The sequence below is a fragment of the Diplodia corticola genome (assembly GCF_001883845.1).
Source record: "Diplodia corticola strain CBS 112549 chromosome Unknown scaffold14, whole genome shotgun sequence".
Lineage (NCBI taxonomy): Eukaryota > Fungi > Ascomycota > Dothideomycetes > Botryosphaeriales > Botryosphaeriaceae > Diplodia > Diplodia corticola.
The window spans coordinates 86,049-103,667 of record NW_017971493.1 but is presented as its reverse complement, the minus strand read 5'-3'; the positions used below and the strand labels follow the sequence as shown (position 1 = coordinate 103,667).

Below are 17,619 nucleotides of genomic sequence, written 5' to 3'. Positions count from 1 at the left end.
AAATTCTAAGGCTTAGCTGCGCCTGTTGAACCTTCCGGCGTGGTTCGATAGTGATAATTACTACCCTGCACAAAGACAGTACTAATACTAGGACAAGGACAATGGCCAAATGAGCGCCATGAAATGGCATGGGTTTACGGGAAAACAAAACGAATGCGGGGTGTCGTTGCTGGCATTTTATGCGCGATACCTGGGGGAGTCAAACGTCGATGAGAATAACAAGTCGGGCTTGCCAAGGTAGAACCAAAACATGTGATTCACGGCTTAAAGCCTTGCGTTCTCTTCAGGATTTTCATTGAAGCCTTTTTAAAGCAGCAATTTGAGACCTCATGTGCTTTAAAGGACGGCAGATCGTGCGTGTTCGGTAGGCATGCGAGATAGCACACAGCTCCTTTGTGTGGTCTCTTGAAGCAAATGTGTCAACGTAGCTGTAGGTTCAAATGACCTTTCCTCATCAGTAATTGGAGCAGATTTCCGGATGTTAATGTAAGCCTTGGAACTATACAACTACATCCAGATATAAATTCCGCTGCCTGTGTATGTGGGTCAATCTCTTTCGTCTTGAATTTGACACTCGAAGTGTATCGTATGCCCGGGTAATAAACATGCGCAGAATTGGACGAGGCATATTAAATTTTGTCGGAGTGGTCTCTCGATCTTTTGCTTACTACTTTTTTCTAACATTGTTTTCGATGGAGTTGTGGTGATGCGCATGGCAGAATAATGTTTGTTGGCATTGTACATGCACCACGCTTGATGGGACACAAAGAACCGTCCTTGAACAACTCCCTTGTCTGCAAATCATGACAATCTTCAAAGTCAACACCGTCGTAAGGACTGGAATATAAGCATGCAAAAGTACATAGAATTATCACGGCATCAACACACGAGAATCTCTGCTACCTGGACGAAGAGACTTTGGCCTTTGCCATCACTCTATCCAAACGCAAGAAGAACAACGGCAACAACGACGACAGCAACAGCACAACTAACAGCTCCTTCGGCTGCGTAGCTCGTCTCCGCCCTGCTTTCAACACTGACCACAAACCCGCCATGACCCCCGAGGAGGAGGCCATCAGCCTCCAACGCGACCTCACCCTCGCCTCTCTCGAGGGCCGCGCCTCGCACCACCCCGACAGCCCTGCCTATGACATGTGGACCCGCTGGTTCGTCCAGCAGCGTGCCGCGGCGGAGCAATCGAGCCTGAGCGACGAGCACCACCACCACACCGGCCCGAACCCGGCAAACCCACCACAGCGCTCCAGCGCCGTCCGCAGGCCGCGCCCCCCGCCGCCCACCCCGCCTCCCCCGCCGCCGCATTGCGACAAGCCGCTCCCGCCCCTGCCCCTGCAAGTCACCCTGCCCCTGCGAGTCACCACCATCCGCAGACGCCCGGTCCCGACGTCTTCGTCATCCAGCAACACCACCACCACCACCATCCGCAGACGCCCGGTCCCGACGTCGTCGTCCAGCAATACCACCACCACCACCACCACCACCACCACCACCACCACCACCACCAGGGCTAACAATAACCACCCCCTCCCCCCCGCGCCGTCGAAGCCGCCGGTCCCGCCGAAGGACGACGACGACGACGACGCCGACTCGGGCCGCCCTCTCCTCCCCGGTGGTGATGATGGTGATCCGCCAGCGCCTCCGCCGATCCCCGAGCGCCGCCACCCGCCGCTGGTGAGCGCGCCGGCGCCGAACACGCCGCGGGATCGGGTCCCGGAGGGCTGGTTTTAGATGATCGGGTGGGGGCCCGGGAACCACACCCCCCTCATCGCCATTCATGTCTTCCCCTTCATAACCAACCCCCTTTTTCTGCGGTCCGCGGGGGAAGGAGGGAGGGTGAGGGGGGACGAGGCGTGCTCGAGCTCACAAGGGGTTTGGGTGAAGGGAGTTGACTGGTTGTGTGCACAGTGAGATTATTGCTTGTTTTTCCCCTCTCTGAGAGAGTGGTGGCGTTAGCGGGCCGTGAGGTGAGTGATGATTGTTGTTGTCGGTGACTGATGATGATTCAAAGATACCCTGATAGACCGATGGTCCGTGTGAATCAATGTTTTTCGTACCAAGCGACATATTTGACAGATTAGCAAATGGGGATTTTTTTTTGTTTTTTTCTTACATCTTTTGAACTCCACTACCACCCCGTCTTCCCCTTTTTGGAAGAGTGAACTCGTGCATTCGTGACTCCTCGATGCCAGTAATAATTTTACCTTGGCTGCGGTGTGCCTCAAGGAGGTCTGTTGGACTGGTACTGTACCTATGGCGCTGCATTGAGATCCTCGTGCTATTCGGAAGAGTGGGAGACACCTACCGCAACTATGATGACTGCGTAGTTGGTGACGGAAGAGATCAAAGTACGGCGATCTTTTGCGTAAGTAGTTGGAGTAAGTGTACCAATGTAAACGCAGGTCTAGACAACCTTTCTTCATCAATAGCTGAAGTGGATATCCAGATATCCAGATACAGATGCGAATATTAAACCAATATAAATGCATCCACGTGTCGGATTCTGCTGTCTACGTAGGTGGATTAAATTCTTCCGTTCGTCACCCACTGTGATCGTAGAAGTCCATGACCGCTTAAATTTCAAGGACTATGCGTGTTGGTGTATTCGTGACGGCATATGGCGCTTGTCACCAGCGGTTGAGGAGAGGAAGTCGGCCGGTATACCAGGTCCTTTGCGCACAGCTGGTCACGCCGCGATTCCGCATTTTACCAAAAACCCGCAAGGATCCAATGTCGTATGCGCTAGTAAGATTCCCGGCAAGCTTCGGAGCTCGATTGGGAAGGCAGTATGGCCACGCCTACACGTCGGCGCCAATGCTTGGAAGCAAGATCTCGCCACGGGCAGAAATAGAACGACCTTCTCCCGCTAACCCCCGATCGATCGTACCATCATGCAAGCACCTCCCCCTCCCGCAAAGGCCGAGGCACGCCCATAGTCCGTCCATCTTGCGGGCCACTTGTCACATCGTGGAGGTTCTCCCGTGCTTTCGCCTGATTCTCGGAAGTGCAGAGGCGCGGAGGATGGGAATGACACGTGTTGTGCATCGAGCGCCACGAAAGGCCCCCCGACAGGGATTCACATGCGTCGGGAAAGGCTGAGATCAAGCTTTCCATCGGGCGCACCACTAGGGCAAAGGTTAAAAATGGAAGTAGGGGTTTAGGGTCCACGTAGCGGCCAGCCTCAAGAGGATGACGACGGCGACGGAAGGCCCGAGATGATGAGAGTGCGAGAAAGAGAAGAGAGGTGGCAAAGCAAAAACCCTTGCTCGACTTCGCGAGCTGAAAAGCGGTCGTAAGGCCCGTGTGGCGCAGTGTTCCCCGCTTACCCCTGCTTTTTTTTTCCTTTTACTTGGGTCGTCGGAAAGCGGTGAAGCTATTCTCGAATCTTTCTCCGACGGGCGCAGCCCAACCACGCAATGCAAGTCAGCAGAAAGAACAAAGACCCTGATGGCAGACGGGCCGAGGACAAGAGATGGAAAGGAAAAAAGAGGGGTAATCTGTCGGTTGACTGGAATCTATCTTTGTTCTCCGGGGACTGCTCCGGATCGACGACAAAGATAGTAACAGTGTCGGTGCTTCTTTTCTTTGAAGGAAGGACGAGCGAAGGCTGTTCGCTCCGCTTTTTCTGATGGGTTAGGGCGAGCCACATCAAAGAATCGTTCAACAGAAGCTGTGGTTCTCTTGAGACGGGGACGCGGCGGACGGACGCCAGGGGTGGAAGGATTTTGTGGGGCGCGGATTTGGATTTTGCCTGAACAAGTTAGTGTCTGATGGATGGCGTGTGGGGCAGGGGGGCGATGGGCGATGGGCGATGGGCGAATCGAGAGTCGAGAAGGGTTGTGCGTTGCTGTTGGCTGTAGGTACTGTGCTGGTTGGCTGGCTGCACAGCCACAGGGATGCGATGGATGCAGAGAGAGAAGGGGGAGGCACAGGCAACTACTTTTCCCACCGAGCCAGGCGTCCCAAGGCGTGCTCGCTCCCGTGAGTCCCGTCGCTCGTAAGCCGAGGCGAAAGAGGAGCGGAGGAGGGCACCACATCGTGTCATGTCATGCCGACGAGTCAACGCTTCCAACCCTCGCGTTTCCGCTTTGCATCAGCAGCCGCCTTCTGGTCTTTGTCAGTGAGGTTGGCATTCTGACGCAGCCGTGGCTGCGCCCGGAGGTTGTGCTGATGGCAACGAGGCCGGACGTGTAAGAGTGACGTATCGACGTCACCCGGGAAGCTGCTTTCTTAGTCGTTTCGTCTGATTTCAGCCCTTGCCCGCGCCTGGCTGTCGGGTGACGCGTTTCGCCCTGTCATGCGTCTTATTCTTGGAAAATCCGAGACATGCAAACATCCCACGTGATGGCGTGGAACACGGCGACTTTTGCCTCTGCACCCATCAAACCTGGGATGACCCGAGCGGATCGGCATGCGCTTCGAGGGCTGCGTACCAGTCGCAGTAGGCGTGATGGATTCCGGCTGATAGGTCGCATGTATGTATAGGTAGGCACTGTCTACACAGTAGTACTACTTGTCTCTGAGCTGCATAATCACTTGGCAGTCAGACACGGCAGCGTGGCTCAGCAAAAGGAAAAATAGCGCAACCCCGACACACCACAGCAGAATCCAAGCCCAGTCAGTGGCTGCCTTTGAATCCCTGCAGACGGGAACCATTTGAATGGTAGGTACTGCGACGCTGCAAAGGGATTAGACTTTCCTTCCGCATGCAATCCAGTCCGCGTCAACTATACTCCACGCCTGGGTTCCGTGTCGAGGCCCTCGGCTGTTAGCATCCCAGACGGGCTTGGCTCTGCATGCGGGCGCCATCTGCTTCTTAATCTTCCAATGCATGGAACCTCGCATGAGCCGCCATAGCAAATGCCGGCATGAGCGCCCCGCAAAAGTCGCAGCTTGAGTGCATGCCACCCTCGTCCTCGTCCTCGTCCCAGCAAGCACTCCTCTCGGCCTGGTCTGCCCAGCTTTCTTCGCCTTCGCGGCTGTCTTGAGACGACACCCCGGCCATGAGAAGGTCTTCCGAGCCGACGCGCCGGGCGTCTACGGCGGCGCCGGATCTATCTATAACGCTCCGCTCGTGTGAGGGCAATGGGGATCGCGGTGCAACACATTTTGTGCCAGGGTTGCGAGATACATCAGCCTCATGGCAAGACGCAGCAGCCTCGGGGACAAAGCCGTGTCCACCGCCTTCGGCCTCTCCGATGGTGACATGATCGCCGCTGGGGTCTGGTGCAACTGCGCCCTCCGTCACCCTCCACTGGCTAAGCACCCTGTTTTGCGTCTTGAACATTGCGCCGATGTCTCGCCCGCTGCTGGTCCTTGCGTCGCCTGCAGAGTCTGCCAGGTTGGTCACTGCGACGTTCACCAGACTTAGATTCCACCCGCTCTTCTCCGGGTGCAGCCTGCGAAAAAGCGGGAGCAGTGCCTCTTGGACGAGACGCTCGCCGAGTGAGTCAACGGGCGCGGTGAGACTGAAAACAAAACTGGGAAGCAGAGCCGACCTCGAAATGCGCCCAAAGGCGCGCGGCCGGGTGTTTGTGGCGGGGTCGACGGGTGGACGCGGACGCGTAGACAGGCGTATGGTGCGGGGGTGTGCGATCCAGCGTTGCTTGGCTGGCTGAGGTGCACGAGATCTGACCGAAGCTGATGTGCCTGCAAGTGCCTCTGCGCCCGATGGAAGAAGACTAGGACTGCGCATCTCTGCGCCCACGGCGTTGGGCATTTGCTCAGCTTTGTCGTCACCTTCCTCATCCTCCAGCAAGTCGAGGTGCATCCTCTTCAAGAGGCTGACAGCCAGCATCCGCAGCTCTTTGACCACCTCGTCCAGCGTGTCTAGCCGCATGTAGCTGTCCTCAATACTGATTTGCCTCGGCACGTCGCGTACCTGGCCAACTTCCGAGTCGTCAACGCCATGAAGCAGCCCCCAAACTTTGGCGCCGATCCCATGAGGCGATCCGGGGCCTGCCAAAATTCTTTCGAGACTATCGGCGCTTACACCCACGTGCTTCCTTACGTCAACCGCAGTCACTCGTTCCTGCGTGCCGCCGAAGACGAGCCCGTCGGAGACGGCGGCGGCACGCTGGAGCACGAACCCGCGCAGCCTCTGGGCGAGCTTGAAGCCAATGCCGGGAAGCTTGCCGATGTCGTGGTCATCTATGAAGTTAGTGGCATTAGTGTCGTAGGGCGGCAGCAAGGTTGTCTGGCCGTTGGGCTTCTTCACATTGCCGACGAGCTTGGACAGGATCTTGTTGGTAGAGATGCCGGCGGTGGCGGTATAGCCTTTTTGGTTTTCCAGTTCGGCTCGGAGATGGCGGGCCAGGTGGGAGCCAAGCAGAAGGCGCAGGCGCAGCGAGTCGTGGTTGGTGGCATTACTCAGCTCGCCCGAGGCGGGATATGTGTTGCCGGCAAAGCGGGTAGCGTCGAAGGCGAACCCGTGGGTCGGATCGTCCTTGGACAAGCAAAAGTAGGCGTTGGTGAGGTCGTTTGGGTTTAGGAGATTGACGTTATATTCGACTTGATCCGTCACGTCAAGCCATACCTGCCGGCAATTGATGCCTGTCAGCAACGAACCTTGGGACGGCTATTCATAGAAGGGCGCGGGGAAGAAGTCTTTGCCGACCTCGTCGAAACCAAGTCCTGTTTCATCAAGGGTCAGCGCGTGAAGCTGGTCGGGGCCACTGGGCAGAAACCCACGCTCGACCCGGCCGTTCCACGAGAACTGGCGCAGGAAGCGATGGAGGAGCTTGGAGGCGTTGCGGAAACGGGTCAGATCCTCTCCAAGCACGATGACCTGAGACACGCGCGTCAGCGAGATAGGCGGGCCGCGCTGCAGGACGGGAGAGGGCACCAGGTCCGGACAGAGGCGTTTTGCTTCTTTGACGAGTTGCAGCTTATGCAAGCCCTGAGGGGAGCATCAGCGGCGCGGCTCCGACAGAGGCTGCCCCAGGACGCGCTTACCCGGCGGCGGGCCTCGTAATTGCATCTACATACAGCCATCAGCCGGGGCGGGCAGGCGGGCAGGCTGACCGGGAACGGGCACGCACGTGACTATGAGCTGCTTCTCTGCGCGGGTCAGCGCTCGTGTTGGCGCAGCGGGCGGCGCGGGGACTTGCGTTGCACAGCCAGCGGCAGCCTGCTGAGCGGCGGGTGCTCCTGCTCGACGACGGCGCAGTAGAAGGCGTCGTAGTCCTGGCGGGCGGTCAGTGCCGGGTCAGTGCCGGGTCAGTGCCGGGTCAGTGTCGGGGCGGGTGTTGAGTGTTGCGCGTTGCGCGTTTGCGGCCGGCCTGACGACGGGCGGCGACGGGCGGCGGGCTGGATGCGGCGAGGGCGCGGTACGAACAGCCTCAGCCACCAACAGGCGGCGCGGGCGCGAGGGGCAGGTGGTGGGAGCACGCACGAGATGGAGCACGACGCGCTGGTCGCGGCGGCGCGGGGCGCTCAGCGCAGGCCGGGGCGCTTGCATGGCGACGTCATTGGCCGTGGAGGTCTCGTGTTAGGCGGGGAGCGGCTATCGCGAAGATGCGGTGTTGAGAGCGAGGGTCGTGGGCGAGTGGGTGCCGGGGGCGCATGGTGTGCCAAAACGGGCGCGCAGGATGCGTTGCCACTGCGCGCGCGAGTCGCGGCGGGGCCCAGCCCGAGGCAGGGCTGCGATTGGCGCTCCTTGTTCCAACGGATCGCCGCCCGTGGCCATGGCTGCTATTTTATTTATAGGCACAAACGGCGGATTGGCTCGGCGCGCAGGGTTTACGCGCCGCGTCACCAGTGCCCGCCCGCCCTCCATTATTCATTAACTTTCGCGCCCGCCCGCAGACGTTGGAGCGTCAAAACGGCCCTGTCTGCTCCAGCCTGCGCACAGAGTCCAGTCTCTCTCTTCCCCGCTCCGCCCCGTCACCTGACGCCGCCCAAGCCCAGCCATATATCCTATCGATCACCCCCCCCGCCTTATCGCCCGCCGACACTGCACCTGAGCAACCACCACCAGTCCCATGATCGCCCTGCATCCGCCCAGCATGACCACCTCTCTGGCCTTATTACCTGCCCACCCGCAGCAGCCCTCGCCCGCCGTGCAGCCGCCCCAGCCCGCCCACGCTGCCCCGCGCCGACCCAAGCTCTCGCTCAACACCTCGACCGCCCAGGTCCGCACCTTTGGCAAGGGCTCCAGCCTGCGTCTCGAGACCCTCTCCGCCGTCTCGCCCACCGCCCGCAACACCTTCAGCAACGGCTACGAGCCGCAGACCCTCTCGGCCGAGTCCAAGGCCGACACCCCCAGCTCCGCCTCCACCTTCAGCTCGTCCACCTCGGCCTCGTCCTGCTCGTCTCTGGCCTCGTCGCTGGGCGGCGAGTCGGCCAAGATCCCGTACAAGCTGCCGCACAACGTGCAGAGCATCCTCGCCAACAGCCCGCTCCCGCCCGTCCACAGGCACCGCACCATGGCCGCCCGCCGCATGTTCCCCGCCACCAAGCGCGTGAGCTTCCGCGCCAACCTCACCGAGGACATTGTCACCACCAAGTTCACCATGGCTCACTCGGACATTGAGTCGTCGTCGTCGACCATTTCCTCGCTAGCCTCTGACTCGAACACGAGCGAGGCAGATTCCGACGTCACCGGACCCGTGCCTGGCCCCACCGCCGCCGCTGCTGCTACCACCACCCTGCCTTCGCGCACTGCCGCCAAGCTGGACCTGCAGCTCGCAAAGCCTGCGCCCGCCCCCGCGCCCGCCCCCGTGCTCCTAGCCACTGCGCAGCACCACTCGACGGAGCGCCCGCGCTGCCAAAAACGAGAGTCGCCTTCCGACTCCGAGTCGGACAGCGACACGTGCCCGGCGACGCCCGTGGCCGGCCGTCGCAAGCGCAGGCGCGAGTGGAAGTGGACGCTCGGGCCGATTGACGGCCAGCAGGTGGACGCCAAGCTCGTCCGCGAGGAAGACGAGATGATGGACGACAGCGATCCCGACCAGGACCGGCTGACGTGCCAGCAACGCTTCGCGCAGTACGCAGGGAGGCGGCAGAGCGACGCCAGCGAGGAGGGCAGCGTGAGCAGCCCGACCAGCAGCGTCGAGGGCGAGCGCAGATGACAGGGGTCTCGGTCGGACGAGATCGACAAAGACACACGAAAACGGCATACTTGACACATTTAGCGACGCATCTACATGTGGTGTTTTACCGGGCGTTCTATCACGGGGTTTGGCGCGCATGACTGACGTTATCCACGACCAACGTCACGTCCCTTTTCTCACATGCATCATCACGGGCGTCATATTATTATTTGGTATTTCCTTTTTAATCCCTTGCTTTCCTGTTTCATATTCGTATGATACCACGGCTCCGGGACGGGGCCATCTTTGTATTCGGCTGGGAATCTTCTTGGGCGGCTGTGGTTTGAATCTTGTTTGGCGGCCAATAGAGGCAGACACAGTATGAGCTAGACATGTAATAATACCAGAGGGTTGCGGACCTGGATGCAGCGCCACCTGTGTGATGACAGCAGCAGAGACGAGCGGGTGGAAGCGAGGGCGTGACACTACCTACTGCCGCGGACCTAGGCAGCAGGCAGACTGGGCGAGAACCTCGTACCCGTCAGCCTTATCGCGATCTAGATCTGGTGGCAGCGTGCGTACACGCGGTGAAATTGGGGTGGAGTTGGAGGAAAATTTCGAACTTGGCGATGTGCGGATACGAAGCGTGCATGCATCATGCTCGATGGCTGCTGCAGTGCGCGCTGCGGCCAGGAGCGCGGCCTGCGCGTCTATTCTTGCAATTTCACCAGTGCATATGCGTGGTTTCTTCGCAAACCCTTGGGCCTTGCTTGCTGCTGGACCATTTGGCGAGCGGCCGTGGTGCGCAGCGCCCGCTTTCGGAGGGCGGGCCACTGGGACGTGCTGGGAAGCCGCCTTGCGACACTGAGCCGTGCGGAAACGCCAGCCGCAAGCGGCAAAGCCGCCGTCTTTCGTTTCATTTTTGGGGGGTGGTGCGGGCTTTGCGCACCGCGCACGGATCGCCCGCCCGCCCACGCGCGCCCCCCCTCTGCTCTCCCCTGCCCAGCACCCTGCCCAGCACCCTGCCTGCCGTTCCTGTCGTCTGCTCGTCAGCGCCAAGGGAGCCGCCATGTGGTGGGCTGCTGGCTTTCTGCCCGCTGCTGCTGCTGCTGCGAGCAGGGCGTCGCATATTCCACATGCTCCGCGGCTCCCTTCTTTTCTCCCCCACCCTCGGGTGCAACCATGGCGCTCGCATCCATTATTATTATATCGATGCCTTTGCTTTGCCAGTGCGGGGCGGCAGGCGGCGGCGGCCCCTCTCGTATATCGTCTCCTCATTTTTTTCCCGTGCGGGCAGGCACCCAAGCACCACCGGCACCACCACGCGCGCGCGCACGCACGACTCACCGACTTCTGCACGCTCTGGTTCCGGCAATCAGCCGCGGGCGCTCTCCGTCGGGACCGGCGCTGGTCTAGCGTTGAAGCCATGGACCGCTCCCTCTCAGCTGCGTGTGCCGCCCTTCGGCGGGCCCTGGCAGGCGCGAGAGGAACAGGCGAAGGCCCGGCAGATGCACGAATAAGCCATTGGCGCCGCGCGGGTGCGTATAGGTTATTTCCTATTTTAGCCTCGGCCGATGGGCCGGCACTCGTTCCCGGGAGCTTCCCTGCTGCGCTCTCGCCATCCTTCGCGGTTGCGCCCGCGTCGTTCGGTGGTGATGAGTGAGTATTGTTGTTGGTGGTGGACGTGGTTGGCCTCTGCACACTATTGCCTGCCCTGCTATATGCCGCTCATGACGCGCTGATCGCTCGTTTCATCACCTTCTGATGCAAAACGCGCACATGTGGTTTAGAGTTGGCCGTTCCCCAACACATCGAGCCCCCATCGTGTGAAGTGTCTCAGCTTGGCTACGCAATATCGCCCGCCATCCGGAGTTCTACCTTCTTTCCTCCACGACGTGCCGCGTTTTACTTTCGGTCAGAGATTGACACCAGCCTGACTCTCTCTCTCTCTCTCTCTCGCTCGTTCTCTTTTCCGGTACGGTGGCTCACGCCGCGCGGGTGCTCGCGGATCGGAGATAGGTGTGCCCCTTGCGCCACTTGGGGAAAGGCCAGACAAGCTTCGCAAGCCGGCCACGTGGGTTTGACAGGCAGCCGGCAGACGAATTTCCGGGTCAGGTACTATACCAAGCCGCGGGTTTAGCTGGCGCCTCGTTGGGCGGAAACACACTTGTCCCGGAATACGAGCAATCTCAGAAAATTTTTGAACAAGTGTTTTTTCCTCTCTCCTTCGCCTGCCGCCTCTCGTGACGACGGCGTGGACGATTACGAAGGGTGTTTCGCATCCCGAAGCCCACAGCTAAGGTTTTTTTTTTTTAGGCTCGTCTGCCTCGTATTAGAGCTCACGCATCAGGTGCTCACGAGGATCCCCCACCTGTGGCGGCTCGACTAGACGATCGCTCGTTTCTTCGGAAGCGAGAGACGAGCGGGATCCAAGCGCGCAGGGTGGTTCGTGTCTCTCTTTTTGCTTCGTCTCCATCCCGGAGCAAGGGGTCCGTTCCGGCGATAGCGGGCGTGGACTGAGCACCGGTTGCAGCGCGTGGTAGCAACCTTCTTTACGTTCACCCGAGGATCTGGCAGACCTTCTCTTTTGCATTGTGCCTGGGGGGGCCCGCGCCGAGGCTTGTCGGCTGGCATGACGCCCGACGGGCCACGTGGGGAGCCTTGCCTCATCTTACGAGACAGTCCGCTGCCGGGCGGGCCTGGATGCTTTCATGTGCCTAATATGGCGGCTGCCGCTGTCTCCGGAGTAGCTCGTGTCCCACGCCCGTGTCTTTCTTTTGCATAATGCCATTGGCCGAGGCCGATATTCATCCGGATCGACCCTGGATAGATGCCTTGGTTCCATGCGCCAGGTCCATGGCTGCATACCGCTTTGGGAAAGAAGCAGAGCGGCTCATGCATGCCGCTTGCTGTTTCCGGGTTCGAGATGCAGATCATGCGGAGATGAGGCAGGCTGCGCTGGGAGTCTGGAGCTGGACGTGAAATAACTGGAGGGCTCGATCGCTGATTGAAGGTGCCATCGCAGTAACAGCAGGAATCTGCAGTCTAAGCATGCTACGTCGCGGTGCATCCTTGCCTTCCGCATGTTGCGGGCGGAGATCAGTAAGCCTGACGTCGTATCGACCCTGTCAATCCCTGTGCGTCTGCCAAACCGGCCAATGAGGATGCATCTTGAGAATGTCTATCGTATTTGCAAACTGTCTGATTTTCATAGATAAACGATTGTGCGACGACAGAGCCTCTTATTGAAGGGGCTGGCCGGTGGAGATGCCAGTCCGCTTGCCAGACTACGCAGTCCCGCCGTTTCATACAGCGATCTCCGTAATCTCCGTAATCACCCTCTTACCGTCGATCCACTTGACCGCAGTGAGAAGTAGGTTGGTGCTGTTGGTTTCCTTGCCCGTCGTCTTGTCCTTGACTACGAACTTGAAGAGGTGGGCTACTGTGCCGCCCTTCTGTTCCGCGTCGTCCCATTTGAGAATCTCGGAGCTGTCTTGCAGGGTGATTTCACTCTGAGCACGAGTCTTATGGATAGCCTCCTTGTACTGGTCGTAGCTGAGGCTATCGTGGTTGATTCTGATCGTGCATTTCCGTAAGTATGTGTTAGGGCTCCGGGGTTTGAAGCTGCTTACTTGACGGAAAAGCTCGGATCGAAGCCTTCGGTAAAGGCTTTGATGGCATTGTTGTCGTCCGAGTCGAAGAAGATGGTGTCGAAGAGCTGGTTCACCCAGTCGCCGAGAGGCTTCAGTTGAGCGGACATGTTGTTGGATTGGATGAATGATGATCTGGTAGTTGCTGCTGGAGTTTCCAAGGCATCTGGCTCGCTTTATATCATCTTCCCCCACCGAGGTGAGCAAAGATGTGGTCCATATCCCCCAGCAAAGCTGTCCGCATCAGTCCGCAAAGCATCGTCACAGAAGTGCGGACTTTAGTCACCAGACAAGCAGACTGCAGCTCACTTCCTCGCACAGTCCGGGGGACGTAAGCCCTAGTACGTTGGAGGGCAACTTAGCGAGGAAACTCCGCACGGGGGCGGAACTCCGCAACATCATCACCTCACACCTGCGGACTTTCAGCTACATGACTGCGGACTTCTTGTGCTGAGCTGCGGCATTGCGGAAACGAACCGACAGCATGTCTTCGTCACGCCAAAAGTCCTGCCACGCATGTGTCCGCTCCAAGCGGAAATGCGACCAGAGGTTCCCGAAATGCCGGCGCTGTATTGCGAGGAAAGTCGACTGCGAATACACTGGTCCAAACTCCAGCAGGGCGCCACAGGAGGCATTGGCCAATGGCGGTTCGGACTCTGGCCTTGTGGATTTGATGGCCGAGGGCACGTCGCACAGTAGTGGCTTAGAGCTACAACTGAGTCCAGCAATGGCGGCTGCGACACTGTCGCCCTACATCAACGATGCATTCCTCAATTTTGGAGACGATCCCTTCAACCTCCCAATTCTGCCCGGCGAGGACAACTTCAGCCCCGGTATCATCGAGGACATCATGGCCCAGCAGGACCCAGGCGACGTGGAGCAGATCATGTCCGGCGCAATGTACCAGGCTCGCGTCGAGTATGCGGCGAAGCGGTTGGCGGCCGTTCCCAAGACGTTCGCTGAACAGGCACAGACCATGTTCATCCACCGGCAGCTGTTCCAAGAGAAGAGCCTCCCGGCTTTGCAGGACGCGCTCAGCGCTTGTGCGCTGTATTGCCTGAAGAGTCCAGAGAACCAGGGCCTGGTGTTTGCCAACTTGCAGCATAAAGCGCAGCAGCTCATCGCTAGCACGGACCCCCTCATGGCGTCCAAAGCCGAGCTGCTTGCGGCGCTGCAGGCGCTTGTTTTGTACCAGACCATCAGATACTTCGACGGGGATATCAGACTGAGGGCGCAGGCCGAGGCGGACGAGCCAGTGCTCGCTGCCTGGACGAACCAGTTGAGAGCGCGGATGCATCAGCTGGTGCCCTCATTGCCCGCCTCAGCAGGAGCGCTGCTCCCCACACAAACTCGGGCGCAAGACTGGCAGCGGTGGCTTGTTGAAGAGAGCACACGACGGACGGTGCTGTCTTCTGCCATATTGCAAGGCGTGTATGAGTTTTTGAAGTTTGGCTGGGACAAGGCATCAGACCACAGGCTGAGCTTCACTGCACAAAGAGCGCTCTGGGAGGCGCAGTCGGAGTACGGATGGCGGACGGCATGCAGCGAGCGCGAGAGGCTCGAGGTCCGCCTGGCGCACTGGAACGACGACGTTCTGAAAGCAGCGCCGAGCGACCTCGACGAGCTTGGCGTCCTGATCATGGCGACGTTCTGGGGCATGGAGCCGACGGGCGAGTGGCTGGGAAAGGGCCACCTCGCGAGGTTCGGATTGGAATAGGTGGGAGGTGGGAGCGCGGGTGGGTTAGTCAGGCTGCCGGGTGACGTCACCAGCAAAGCGAGTCAGAAGTGTGGGTTCCAACGTTCCAACGTTCCAACGGCGTGCCCACATGCCGCCCTTCGGCTCAACCCTTCAACTTCTCGTCGGCGAATCGCAGCGCTTCCATGGCCCCCGACACGGGCGCCTGCTGACACGAGCCCCTCCAGACAACGCAGGTACGAGGAAACCACCGACCCCAACCCAGCCCACAGACACTGCAGCCGGGCGCCTGTCACGCCGCACCATGCCCTGACCGCTAAGGGCTCTTTGGCAGCTGCCACCTGCTTTCTCTCGCCCCAGAAAAGTCCCAGCTCCTCCGACGTCCCCCATCCGGCTTTGCAGCCGCCGATCGTGTGAACAAAAGGCTCAGAAACGCCGGCAAGTCACACCAACCGATCACCCGGACCCGGTCGTATTCAGATGACATGGCAGACGAAGGAACACCGCTTGTTGCCCCGGGAGCAAGGGCCGCTCCCTCGTCACGCCTGGCGCGCCTCAACCGCCGCCTACTGGCCGCCGTGGACCGTGTGAACCCTATTGTCACCACCACGCCCAAGCGGCTCTTTGAGATCTGCGACCAGTCCATGTCCGTCAACCACCCTGCCCCACGTCGATGCAACCCGGCTGATGACAGTGCAGCTACCCTCCGTTTCTCCGGCGCCGTTGCCAAGCCATGCTGGCTGCCGAATGGACCCATCGCCTACCCTTGATTCAGCATGCCTCTCCGGCTGACATGGCGGCGAGCCTGATCGTCAAGGCCCTCGACGAGCTCAAGGATGATGGCTCCAGCATCACCGTTGTGGACTTTTGTTCCGGCGGCGGAGGTATGCCCTGCCTCGTATTTTACAGCGCATACTCTTGTTAACCTACAAGTTCAGGCCCCGTCCCCGTCATCGAGAGGCTTGTCAACAAAAAGCGGGCGGAGCGGAACAAGCCTCCAATTCCGTTCAAGATGACTGACATCAAACCTCACATTGATGCGTGGATGACTGCATGCGCTCGCAGCCCGAATCTCAGCTACTTTCCCCAACCAGTAGATGCAACCGACCCTCCACCGGCTGTCATGAGTACAACGGTGGGCCCTGCCAGCGGTGTTGATGCGCAGCACGGTTCCAAAGCCCGCGTCTTCCGCTTGTATTGTCTGGCGTTTCACCACTTCCCAGATGATCTTGCACGGAAGGTGTTGGAATCTACCACCAACACGTCTGACGGATTTGCCATCTTGGAGCTGCAGGACCGCCGCCTGGCCTCTTTATTCCTAATGTTCCTTGACTTCTGGCTCATGTTCGTCGTCACCATCTTCTGGTTCTGGGATGATCCGCTGCAGCTGCTCTTCACCTACCTCATTCCGGTACTCCCCTTTACGCTTTCCTTTGACGGATGCGTCAGCAGCTTGCGAACGCGGACCTTTATCGAACTCATGGCTTTGGTGGACTCCAGTTTGGAGTCTGCATTGCACGGTCCCCAGGGCAGAGTTGCTCGGAGGGTGCTTCAAGAGTCTGGCACGGCCGAGATTGAGGGATGGGTCTTCAAGGGCGGCAGAGAGATGCATACTTGGCCCATTGGGTACATGAATTACATTGTGGGCAGACGCGTCAACGACCGGCACTGACCAATCGACGGAAAGAGAATTGTGTATACTGCATGATACCCGTAGGTGATTGGAAACAGGTAGTTGGTTATCTACTCGTCAATCGTGCTGGACCTTGATCAATTCGTCAATCTGATGAACCTGTTGCTGTTCGGAATTACCAACAAGGGAAATCCACCCTCAAGTGCAGGTCAGCAACGCATTCACTTTTTCTGAACCTCTCTTACTAGGATGATGGGAAATGCAAGTCTTGTTTTCTTTTACAGTGTGCTGAAGTGATATGATAAGTGCTGCTCCATGACGCATTTCGAAAGGCTAAAGGTCCTTTTGGACTCGAAAGCATCAATCAAAGCCCGATGCTTCCATTCCATCACGATGACGCATTTGTTTGAACCCAGCCGCCGCCCTCTCTCTCTCCCTCCCTCTCCCTCTCTTTCTGCTTCTCCCTCTCCCAGCCCTCCCTAATCGCCTCATCCAACTCCGCCGCCCCAAACCGCTTCGGAAACTCCAACCACTCCCGCCAACCGCACCGCCGCCGCTTCTCGTCCTCTTCCTCCTCCTCTCCTCCTCCTTCCTCCCCACCACCACCACCCATATCCCCCGCCCCCGCCGCCCCCGCCACCCCCACCAACGCCCGCTCCACCGCCTCCAGCACCCGCCCGCTCCAGCCCGCCAGGTACCAGCGGTCCTCGAAGCACCGCACCAGCGCCGCGTAGTGGGCCAGCACGACGAGCGCGACCGGGTGCCCGCCCGCGACGTGGGCGCGGAAGTCGGCCGGGAGGAGCGTGAGCCAGACCCAGACGGGGGTGGCTTCGGCGCGGGGACGGCGGGGGCGGCTCTTTTGCTGGGTGGTGGTGGTGGTGGTGGTGGTGGGGGTGGGGGTGTTAGTGGGGGTGGGGGTGTTAGTGGGGTCGTCGTCGTCGGTGGTGCTGCTGCTGTTATTGCTTTTGTTGTGGGGGATGAGCACGGCGGCCCCGTAGGCGCGGCGCAGCGCGTCGCAGGCGAGGAGGCAGGAGGCGCGGGCTTTGGACTCGGCGGGGGAGCCGCCGATGGAGGAGACGAGGTCGGTGAGGAGGGTGAGGCGGTGGGGGAATGACGATGATGATGATGATGATGATGATGTTGCGTTGTGGTGGTGACCTGCGAGGTTGGACGGCGTGGGGTTCTTGTGCTGGGTGTTGAAGAGGGCGGAGAGCGGGCCGCGCTTCATCCACGACCAGGTCTCGGGGGTGGAGATCATGTTCATGATGCCCTGGCCAAGGAAGAGCGTTTGGCCGAGCTCGTGCATGTCGAGAGGGGCGGGAGGACGCCCGCTGTCGTCGTCGTCGTCGTCGTCGGGGAGGGGGTTGCCGATCGAGTAGAAGTTGAAGAGGATGACGAGGTAGGCGAGGAGGAAATGCTCGAAGCAATTTTCCTCGGTGGTGTCGAATAGGCCGGTGCGGAGGCGGGAGAGGGCGACTTCTTGGTGGCGGGCCGACTGCGTCGTGTACTCGCGCTTGCGGTCTGGATGCAGGGAGGCCAGGTGCAGTGCGGAGAGTGCGAGGATGCCATGCATCAGTGGTTCCTGGTCGTGGG

General features: G+C 59.5%; 7 protein-coding genes across 7 annotated transcripts; 4 read left to right on the top strand and 3 right to left on the bottom strand.

The window, feature by feature from the left end:
* Positions 1-803: 803 nt before the first annotated feature.
* Positions 804-1,746, top strand: BKCO1_1400030 (uncharacterized protein; the record flags this gene model as incomplete). Its single annotated transcript, XM_020271105.1, has 2 exons — positions 804-830; positions 892-1,746. The coding sequence occupies 2 exons, from the start codon at positions 804-806 to the stop codon at positions 1,744-1,746; spliced, it is 882 nt and encodes a 293-aa protein (XP_020132211.1).
* A 3,085-nt stretch (positions 1,747-4,831) lies between these two features.
* BKCO1_1400029 (dna polymerase iota) lies at positions 4,832-7,008 on the bottom strand (the record flags this gene model as incomplete). Its single annotated transcript, XM_020271103.1, has 5 exons — positions 4,832-6,550; positions 6,632-6,648; positions 6,706-6,802; positions 6,860-6,913; positions 6,970-7,008. The coding sequence occupies 5 exons, from the start codon at positions 7,006-7,008 to the stop codon at positions 4,832-4,834; spliced, it is 1,926 nt and encodes a 641-aa protein (XP_020132141.1).
* Positions 7,009-8,021: 1,013 nt separating this feature from the next.
* Positions 8,022-9,086, top strand: BKCO1_1400028 (uncharacterized protein; the record flags this gene model as incomplete). The annotated part of the gene is made up of 1 exon (XM_020271102.1): positions 8,022-9,086. The coding sequence occupies one exon, from the start codon at positions 8,022-8,024 to the stop codon at positions 9,084-9,086; it is 1,065 nt and encodes a 354-aa protein (XP_020132140.1).
* Positions 9,087-12,352: 3,266 nt separating this feature from the next.
* On the bottom strand, positions 12,353-12,807 carry BKCO1_1400027 (uncharacterized protein; the record flags this gene model as incomplete). Its single annotated transcript, XM_020271101.1, has 2 exons — positions 12,353-12,623; positions 12,680-12,807. 2 exons carry the CDS (start codon positions 12,805-12,807, stop codon positions 12,353-12,355), a joined length of 399 nt encoding a protein of 132 aa, XP_020132139.1.
* Positions 12,808-13,424: 617 nt separating this feature from the next.
* Positions 13,425-14,414, top strand: BKCO1_1400026 (transcription factor cys6 protein; the record flags this gene model as incomplete). Its single annotated transcript, XM_020271100.1, has 1 exon — positions 13,425-14,414. The coding sequence occupies one exon, from the start codon at positions 13,425-13,427 to the stop codon at positions 14,412-14,414; it is 990 nt and encodes a 329-aa protein (XP_020132138.1).
* Positions 14,415-14,878: 464 nt separating this feature from the next.
* On the top strand, positions 14,879-16,065 carry BKCO1_1400025 (uncharacterized protein; the record flags this gene model as incomplete). Its single annotated transcript, XM_020271099.1, has 3 exons — positions 14,879-15,039; positions 15,093-15,277; positions 15,332-16,065. The coding sequence occupies 3 exons, from the start codon at positions 14,879-14,881 to the stop codon at positions 16,063-16,065; spliced, it is 1,080 nt and encodes a 359-aa protein (XP_020132137.1).
* Positions 16,066-16,414: 349 nt separating this feature from the next.
* Positions 16,415-17,599, bottom strand: BKCO1_1400024 (c6 zinc finger domain-containing protein; the record flags this gene model as incomplete). Its single annotated transcript, XM_020271098.1, has 1 exon — positions 16,415-17,599. The coding sequence occupies one exon, from the start codon at positions 17,597-17,599 to the stop codon at positions 16,415-16,417; it is 1,185 nt and encodes a 394-aa protein (XP_020132136.1).
* Between the last annotated feature and the right edge of the window lie 20 nt (positions 17,600-17,619).